Here is a 10211-nt window from a genome sequence, read left to right as displayed (position 1 = left end):
TTTCACTTCTGTTTTGTTTTGGTTTTTTTGGTTTTTTTTTTATGCACTACACTCCTTGTTGAATGGTACTGTTCAATGGTAACATGTGAAAGTTCAATTCTCACCACTGCTTTTTTTTTTTTTTTTTTTTTTTTTTTAATGCATTACGCTCTTTGTTGAATATTTCTTTTCAAGGGTTTCATCAGAACAAAGCAAACATTTTTATTTCTAACTTACAAAAAAAACACCTAAGAATAGAAAAAATGTTTCATATATATAAAAAAAAAAAAAAAAAAAAAGCAAACAAAAAAACAAAACAAAAAACCAGCAAACAAAAAGCCTGTTGTGCAAATATGACTCTTGTTTGTAAAGCGCTAAGAGTTTGGTCTTTGACCAAGAACAGGCGCTGTACAGAAGTACTGGTATCATGATCCAGACGATTTGAGATGACTGACCTGTGGTGACGGGCGCTATAGCCTAGTGGTTAAAACGTTGGACTTTCAGTCTATGGGCCTGGGGTTCAAACCTCGGCGACGGCGCCTGGAGGGTAAAGGGTGGAGATTTTTCCGATCTCCCAGGTCAACATATGTGCAGACCTGCCAGTGCCTGAACCCCCTTCGTGTGTGTACGCAAGCAGAAGATCAAATATGCACGTTAAAGATCCTGTAATCCATGTGAGCGTTCGGTTATGGAAACAAGAATATACTCAGCATGCACACCCCCGAAAATGGAGTATGGCTGCCTACATAGCAGGGTAAAAACGGTCATACACGTAAAAGTCCACTCGTGTACATACGACTGAACGTGGGAGTTGCAGCCCACGAATGAAGAAGCAGAAGAAGAAGAACTGACCTGTGGTGCCGACCAGGTTGTGGAACTCTCCAGGCATGGTGGTGTGGCTCTTCAGCTTGACGGAACACCCGAAGTCACCCAGCTTCACATGGCCGTTGGACGTCAGGAAGATGTTCGCCCCTGGTGTGGAGGTCATCCGTTAGCAGTTCATTCACACTACGTCTTCCATTCACACCCTGTTTTGACTCGCACAGCTACTTGAAAAACTTGCCTCCCCAAAAATCATCAACCTCAACCCCCCCCCCCCCCCCCCCCCCCCCCCCCCCCCCCCCCCCCCCCCCCCCCCCCCCCCCCCCCCGCCCCCCTCCTCCTCCCAATTCCACCTTTGACTCGCACAGCTACTTGAAAAACTTGCCCCCCCCCCCAAATCATCAACCTCAACCCCCCCCCCCCCCCCGGCTCCTCCTCCCAATTCCACCTTTGACTCGCACAGCTACTTGAAAAACTTGCCCCCCCAAAATCATCAACCTCAACCCCCCCTCCTCCTCCTCCCAATTCCACCTTTGATTCGCACAGCTACTTGAAAAATGAGCCCCCCAAAATCATCAACCTCAACCCCCCTCCTCCTCCTTCCAATTCCACCTTTGATTCGCACAGCTACTTGAAAAATGAGCCCCCCAAATTCATCAACCTCACCCACTCCCCATTCTTCCTTTGACTTGAGCAGCTACCTGAAAAATGTTCCTCCCAAATCACCAACCTCAACCCCCCACACCCCCACAACCTCCCCATCAATTCCAGGTATGAAATTTAATGGAGAAATGAAGGAAAAAACAAGAGTATCTTGAGAGACAGGGTTTTAAGTATTGAAAAAGGATTATGCGAGACTGCAACGAAAAAAAGTTCATTCCATGCAGCGATAACTAAAAAGGGAAATAACCAGTAAGGGACAGTTCTGAGAAGTGTTTTTGCCTAGAAGCTGTCTGCACTAGAAGCAAGGAAAGTGTATTCATGCACGTATGAAAAGGAAATACTGTTTCTGCACTATGACAGAAGGACGCTGTTTCTGCACTATGACAGCAAGGACTACTGTTTCTGCACTATGACAGAAGGACACTGTTTCTGCACTATGACAGTAAGGACGCTGTTTCTGCACTATGACAGCAAGGACAGCTGTTTCTGCACTATGACAGACTGTTTCTGCACTATGACAGCAAGGACCGCTGTTTCTGCACTATGACAGCAAGGACAGCTGTTTCTGCACTATGACAGTAAGGACAGCTGTTTCTGCACTATGACAGCAAGGACTACTGTTTCTGCACTATGACAACAAGGATCCCCTGTTTCTGCACTATGACAGCAAGGATCCCCTGTTTCTGCACTATGACAGCAAGGACCGCTGTTTCTGCACTGTGACAGCTGTTTCTGCACTATGACAGCAAGGACCGCTGTTTCTGCACTAGGACAGCTGTTTCTGCACTATGACAGCAAGGACCGCTGTTTCTGCACTGTGACAGCTGTTTCTGCACTATGACAGCAAGGACCGCTGTTTCTGCACTAGGACAGCTGTTTCTGCACTATGACAGCAAGGACCGCTGTTTCTGCACTAGGACAGCTGTTTCTGCACTATGACAGCATGGACCACTGTTTCTGCACTATGACAGTAAGGACAGCTGTTTCTGCACTATGACAGCAAGGCAAGGGCCACTGTTTCTGCACTATGACAGTGTTTCTGCACTATGACAGCAAGGACCGCTGTTTCTGCACTAGGACAGCTGTTTCTGCACTATGACAGCAAGGACCGCTGTTTCTGCACTAGGACAGCTGTTTCTGCACTATGACAGCAAGGACCGCTGTTTCTGCACTATGACAGTGTTTCTGCACTATGACAGCAAGGACAGCTGTTTCTGCACTATGACAGCAAGGCAAGGACCACTGTTTCTGCACTATGATAGCAAGGACAGCTGTTTCTGCACTATGACAGCAAGGCAAGGACCACTGTTTCTGCCCTATTACAACAAGGACAGCTTGTTTCTGCACTATGACAGCAAGGACCACTGTTTCTGCACTACGACAGCAAGGACAGCTGTTTCTGCACTATGACAGTAAGGACAGCTGTTTCTGCACTATGACAGTAAGGACAGCTGTTTCTGCACTATGACAGTAAGAACCACTGTTTCTGCACTATGACAGTAAGGACCGCTGTTTCTGCACTATGACAGCAAGGACAGCTGTTTCTGCACTGTGACAGCAAGGACCACTGTTTCTGCACTATGACAGCAAGGACAGCTGTTTCTGCACTATGACAGCAAGGACCACTGTTTCTGCACTATGACAGCAAGGACCACTGTTTCTGCACTATGACAAGTTTCTGTCATCAATGACGGCTGTTAGCGCACTATGACAGTGGCCGCAGTTAGCTACCTTTGATATCCCTGTGCACGATGCTGTTCTCATGCAGGTGGTTGACGGCCAGCACGATCTCCCGGGTGTAGCGGCGAATCAGGTACTCCGGCAACCCCATCTTGGCTGCCTCCTCGATGGTGCCCGTGTCACAGTACTCCATGAACATCAGCATTTCATCCTGCACACACACACACACAGGTTCTATCAATTTGTATGTACTGGTGATTTTTATATACTGATTCAACTGGGATTAAAAAAAAAAAAAATCATCTGTTTAATGGATAACATAATGACAAAAACCCATAACTGCATCCACCATGGTTAATTCAAGGTGTTTATTTTTCGGCATAACAGTTTGCTGTCCCAAGTTTTCGCCGCTTGGTGTCATAAACACTACTGATTTATTACAACTGTAGCGATGGGCGCAATAGCTGAGCAGTTAAAGCGTTGGACTTTCAATATGAGCGTTCCAGGTTAAAATCTTGGTACTTGCGCCAGGTGGGTAAAGGGTGGAGATTTTTCTGATCTCCCAGGTCAACATCATTATGTGCATACCTGCTTGTGCCTGAAGCCCCTTTCGTGTGTAGTATATGCAAGCAGAAGATCAAATACAGAAGTTAAAGATCCTGTAATCCATGTCACCATTCGGTGGGTTATGGAAACAAGAACATACCCAGCATGCACACCCCTGAAAACAGAGTATGGCTGCATACATGGTGGGGTAAAAACGGTCATACACGTAAAAGCCCACTCGTGTACATATGAGTGAACGTGGGAGTTGCAGCCCACGAACGAAGAAGAAAAGAAGAAAAAGAATATACTGATTCAAATGGGATTTAAAAAAAAAAAAAAATAATTTATCTTTTAAATGGAAATCACTACAACAAAAACCGTAACTACATCAACCATGGTTAATTCATGGCGTTTTATTTTTCTGCGTGCCAGTTTGATGTCCCATGTTTTTGCAGCATGGTTTTACAAACATGACTGATTTATTGCAACGCAGCAAGAAACTGCACACATAAAGGGACGCAAGTGACTGTGAATCCAAATTCAGATTCTGAAATTCTCTGCACTCTTAGGTCTTCTACCAAAATAACTTCTATTTTCATGTCTTTGTTAACAGAATTTGTGTAGACATTTGCACCTTTGCCAATATGTGTTTGTATGTCTGCATCTGCCATGTGTTAAGGTGAAATGTAAAACATGTGAGTAAATGTTTTATATTATCAGTCGTACATGTCTTTTGTTTTACACAAATTCTGATTTTCTCACCTGAGATGGTGCGTTTTGAGTCTGCATACAAATGTGAGTGTGTGCATGCATAAGTGTATGGGTGTGGGTGTTTATTTCACCTCAGATTTTACCCCATTTAAATTCTCTAGTTTCTCTCTCTCACACTATCATACACGCCCACTCCGAAATCTGACCATCAGGAACAGATGGTGCAAACATCAGGAACAAAGTGAAATTTCAAGAATTTTCAGGAACTCTCCGTATCCTCACAAATGTGATGTTGTGCAGGTTTGTACAGGTATGTACATGTTCACACACACACACACACACACACAATCTCTCTCACACACACACCTCTTTAACACACACACCTCTCTCTACAGGTATGTACATGTTCTCACACACACACACACACCTCTCTCTCACACGTACACACACAATCTCTCTAACACACCTCTCTCTCTCTCTCTCTCTCACACATCTAACACACACACCTCTTCCCCCCCCACCTCCCCACACAATCTCTCTCTCTCTCTCTTTCGCTCTCTCTCTAACATACACCGACACACAACCACCTGCTTGTTTCCTGTTGTTTTTCCGTCTATAACACAGCTGTGACACAAAAGTCACCAGTCGTTTTACTGTTCACAAATTCGACTATTCCAGAACAGCAGGCATGTTCGCAGTATTTTTTTTTTTCTCAAAAACAATAACTCTCTCTCCCATCATCCGTGTGGATGTCTCTGTAACCTACCTTGTGGACCTCATATCCCTGTGTGACTCTGGAAACCTACCTTGTGGACCTCATATCCCTGTGTGACTATGGAAACCTACCTTGTGGACCTCATATCCCTGTGTGACTGTGGAAACCTACCTTGTGGACCTCATATCCCCGTGTGACTGTGGAAACCTACCTTGTGGACCTCATATCCCTGTGTGACTGTGGAAACCTACCTTGTGGACCTCATATCCCCGTGTGACTGTGGAAACCTACCTTGTGGACCTCATATCCCTGTGTGACTGTGGAAACCTACCTTGTGGACCTCATATCCCTGTGTGACTGTGGAAACCTACCTTGTGGACCTCATATCCCTGTGTGACTGTGGAAACCTACCTTGTGTACCTCATATCCCTGTGTAACTGTGAAAACTTACCTTGTGGACCTCATATCTCTGTGTGACCCTGGTAACCTACCTTGTGTACCTCATATCCCTCTGTGACTGTGGAAACCTACCTTGTGGACCTCATATCCCTGTGTGACTGTGGAAACCTACCTTGTGGACCTCATATCCCTGTGTGACTCTGGAAACCTACCTTGTGGACCTCATATCCCTGTGTGACTCTGGAAACCTACCTTGTGGACCTCATATCCCTGTGTGACTCTGGAAACCTACCTTGTGGACCTCCACCCCATAGTACTTGACGAGGTTGGGGTGCTGGATGCCCTCAAAGATCTTGATCTCATCGCACATCTCTCGCAGCTGCTGCAGGTCGTTGGGCTGGAACTTCATCTGTTGGCACGCATTCCACACCCTTCACTTCTTCATCAGTATATTGATAATGATAATGATAATAATAATACTGTTCTTTTCTCAGTAAGGGCCCACATTCTAGACCCTTCACTTCTTCTTCTAAATACTGATCTCAGTAATAATGTTAATAATACACTGTTCTCAACTCAATAATAACAATGATAATAACTGAATAATTGATAATATTATGACACTGTTCGTATCTGAATAATAATAATGATTATAATTGATAATATTATACACAATAATGTACATAACAATATTGTACCTAATAATAATAATAATAATATACAAAATAATAATAATAATAATAATAATAATAATACACAATTCAGATGACAATAATTATAAAAATAATCATACAAGGAAGAATACACCGTTCATATCTGAATAACAAAAACAATAATTATTATCAAACCAAACACATCAATAACAACAATAAAACACCATTTTAATAATAATTATAATAATAATAATAATAATACCTGTTGATATTTGAATAAAAACAATAATAATAATTAGTAACATTATCACACCATTCTCATCTTAATAACAAGAATATAGGCAAATAATAATCATCATCCTCCTCACACCTATCTCATCTTAATAAGAAGAACAGAAGCATACTTTTTTCTTTTCTTTTTTTTTTTTTATAAAATACATCCACCCTTATAAGAAAGATTGGGGATATAACTTGGGCAAGACACTAAACGTGGCAGGAATGTCATACCCCAGCCGGAGTCTGCACTAGTTGGGTCACGGTTAAGTATGTGTAATTAAAATTAAAATTATGAAATTCCAGTGAAGATTGTCAGGCAGCAGTTGACTTCACTGCTTTTTCTGATGGTCATAGTTGGACACAACTGCCTGTAATACAATAAGTAGCATTTGACACACACATTTTATGCCTTTTATGTATTCACATCTAATTATTCTGATTTTCATACATTGTATATTATCGTAAACCACAAAAGAATTTTGGAGATGATTTTTTTTTTTAAATCTGTATTCTGCATTTTGTATTCACTGTAAGATTACAATCCACTGTCTAATGAGGATTTTCATCTGTTCGCTTGTAATGAAAATCAAAAAGGTGAAGCCTGTCATCTTAAATTTAGTTTTTTCTCTTAAATAGACCTTTCTTAATTATACATAGTGGACTTTTTTTCAAAAAAATATACCAAGAAAAATTTACCTCTTTCAGAGCCATCAGTTCACCGGTACTCATGTTGACGGCTGTATACACCTTTCCAAACTGGCCCTCTCCTGAAGAAAAGAAAGGGGAAAAAGGAGGAGTTTGTATTATACTCCATGTTTGGTGTTTACATATACTTACCATGTCAAACTGATGCAAACTAGGCCTATGGTTTGCTCTGTTTGGCCAAATTTCGCGCGGCTAACAGTGACAAGACGCCCCTCTTAGCCAATCAAACGCCTCTAACAGCTATAAGCGCTGAATCATTCCTTTGGCCAAGGCTCTCCACGCCATCTTGTCAGGTTTTCGCTCAAAAGTTGCAAACATTTAACAGCTGCAAAAAAGCACAATTTCAAAGTAGACAAATCACATTAATATATGATAAACATTCATAAGGAGTTCTTTTTTCTTCTTCTTTAAACTGTATGGTAACAAAATGTTTAAACAGGAGATGAACAGAAGTCAGGTATACAGGACAGAGTCTGCACTAGTGGGTCATGGTAAAGTATGTGTAGATAAAAGAATGTTTGAACAGGAGATGACCAGAAGTCAGATATTCATTCACATCTAGGTACAGTGAGGAAAATCGGGAGTCAAGGACACGACACCATGCTGAAACAGGGCCTAGAAACCTGGTCACTGGTGAACGCTGAAACAGGGCCTAGAAACCTGGTCACTGGTGAACACTGGAACAGGGCCTAGAAACCTGGTCACTGGTGAACACTGGATCACAAGTCCAACCGGACAGGCATCTGCTAGCAGATGTGGTGTAGCGTTCATGGATTCATCCAAATGTGGTGACAAATCCTTGAGAAAGTGTGAGTGGAAGACCCATCTTCCACACCTCCTTGAGAAAGTGTTAAGTGGAACACCCAACTTCCACACCTTCTTGAGAAAGTGTTAAGTGGAACACCCATCTTCCACACCTCCTTGAGAAAGTGTTAAGTGGAACACCTATCTTCCACACCTCCTTGAGAAAGTGTTAAGTGGAACACCCATCTTCCACACCTCCTTGACAAAGTGTAAGTGGAACACCCATCTTCCACACCTCCTTGACAAAGTGTAAGTGGAATACCCATCTTCCACACCTCCTTGACAAAGTGTAAGTGGAATACCCATCTTCCACACCTCCTTGACAAAGTGTAAGTGGAACACCCATCTTCCACACCTCCTTGACAAAGTGTAAGTGGAACACCCATCTTCCACACCTCCTTGACAAAGTGTAAGTGGAACACCCATCTTCCACACCTCCTTGACAAAGTGTAAGTGGAACACCCATCTTCCACACCTCCTTGACAAAGTGTAAGTGGAACACCCATCTTCCACGTGCTCACCTATCTTGTTTCCTCGCTGCCAGCGGAAGTTGACCCGGCGCACGTTGATGCGGTAGTCGGGTTCCCGCACCTTGTTGGCCACGCGGCCGATGCGGCTCTTCTCCCTCAGCTGGCTCTCCCGCTGACGCTCCATGCTCAGGATCTCGTCGCAGATACGTTCCCGCCGAGACATCGCCGTGTGCAGCTCTCCTGCTGAGGCTGGGAGGAACGGGCGTCAACGTTTCGATAACAATAACAAGAGAGGCAAGGCCTTCAAGACTCACTTGTGATACACTTAAAAAAAAAAAAATTAAAAAAAATCCAAGCTTTTTATGTATTGAGTATAATTTCAAAATGTAATGTTTAAGATGAGAAAGATCAGTTTAAAGCAAATTAACTCCCCTAGCATTACAGAGTAATTTCCCTTTTTTACTAACTGCACCAAAACGTTTGCAAAATAAATAAAACTTCCATGCTTAGCAAAAGAAGTTCCTGTTTGAACAAAAAATGATAATAATGACTGCTCTAGCTGTTGGGTCAGAATATCAGATCAAAGTGCCAAGTTTAGAGAATACAAAAAATATAAATATAACAGTAAATGCAGTTTGCATATAATTAGGCTTCATTCTTTATTTTTTTGTGCCCATCCCAGAGGCGCAATATTGTTTTAAACAAGATGACTGGAAAGAACTGAATTTTTCCTATTTTTATGCCAAATTTGGTGTCAGCTGACAAAGTAGTTGCAGCAAAAATGTCAATGTTAAAGTTTACCACGGACACACAGACACACACAGACAACCGAACACCGGGTTAAAACATACTCACTTTGTTTACACAAGTGAGTCAAAAATGGAGACTTGCTGAGCGCTTTAAAGGGAGCTCAAAGCGCTTTACAATAAACATTAAACACACACACAAACACACACACGCAGGAAATAACTTACAAAAAGGAAGACGAATAAACTAATGACTTGACACACAAAAGCATAAAACAGATGCCAAGATGCAGTCAGTCGTGTCCGACTATGACCACCAGAACAGCAGAGGAGGTAGGTAACTGCTGTCCCAACTATCTGGGCCAGATTCTGATTATAGTGGACAGGTCAGGCTGTACGCTTATAGCTGACTTCATCAAGTTTTTGTGCCTTATACATATTATTAGTAGTAGTAGTAGTTCTTTTTTTTTATGTATTTATCTATTATCTATTCACCCTTTTTTCCCTTTTTTTTTCTCAAAGCCTGACTAAGCGTGTTGGGTTACGCTGCTGGTCAGGCATCTGCTTGGCAGATGTGGTGTAACGTATATGGATTTGTCTGAACGCAGTGACGCCTCCTTGAGCTACTGAAACCGAAACTGAAACTGATGTGAGACATAACTTACAGGTCAGGTTGCAAGCCACCAGTCTTTGTTTTGACTTCTTCCTCGAGGGGGGGTTACATGGCCCTTGTTCAGTAAAATCAATGACATCCTTGACAGGCACATGAGGGAGAGAGGGTAGGAAATGCTGGGTAGTCATGCCCGACTGAGCTCATTTCACATCAAGGTTTAGAAGGCTGCTTGTGGGGTGAAGTCATGCCCGACTGATCTCATTTCACATCAAGGTTTAGAAGGCTGCTTGTGGGGTGAAGTCATGCCTGACTGATCTCATTTCACATCAAGGTTTAGAAGGCTGCTTGTGGGGTGAAGTCATGCCCGACTGATCTCATTTCACATCAAGGTTTAGAAGGCTGCTTGTGGGGTGAAGTCATGCCCGACTG

General features: G+C 42.8%; 1 protein-coding gene across 1 annotated transcript in view; it reads right to left on the bottom strand.

Annotated features, from left to right (window-relative positions):
* The window catches only part of LOC143283440 (mitogen-activated protein kinase kinase kinase 4-like), a 49189-nt gene that overhangs the window by 3876 nt on the left and 35102 nt on the right, over window positions 1-10211 (bottom strand). Inside the window, exons 17-21 of the mRNA XM_076589678.1 lie at window positions 8475-8672; window positions 7141-7211; window positions 5808-5924; window positions 3196-3355; window positions 832-951 (exon numbers count right to left, since the gene is read on the bottom strand). Coding sequence (XP_076445793.1) covers window positions 832-951; window positions 3196-3355; window positions 5808-5924; window positions 7141-7211; window positions 8475-8672 — 666 coding nt within the window. The remainder of the gene's footprint in view (window positions 1-831; window positions 952-3195; window positions 3356-5807; window positions 5925-7140; window positions 7212-8474; window positions 8673-10211) is intronic.

Source organism: Babylonia areolata, chromosome 6 (genome assembly GCF_041734735.1).
Source record: "Babylonia areolata isolate BAREFJ2019XMU chromosome 6, ASM4173473v1, whole genome shotgun sequence".
Lineage (NCBI taxonomy): Eukaryota > Metazoa > Mollusca > Gastropoda > Neogastropoda > Buccinidae > Babylonia > Babylonia areolata.
The sequence above is the reverse complement of the archived record's forward strand: the minus strand, read 5'-3'. Positions and strand labels throughout refer to the sequence as shown.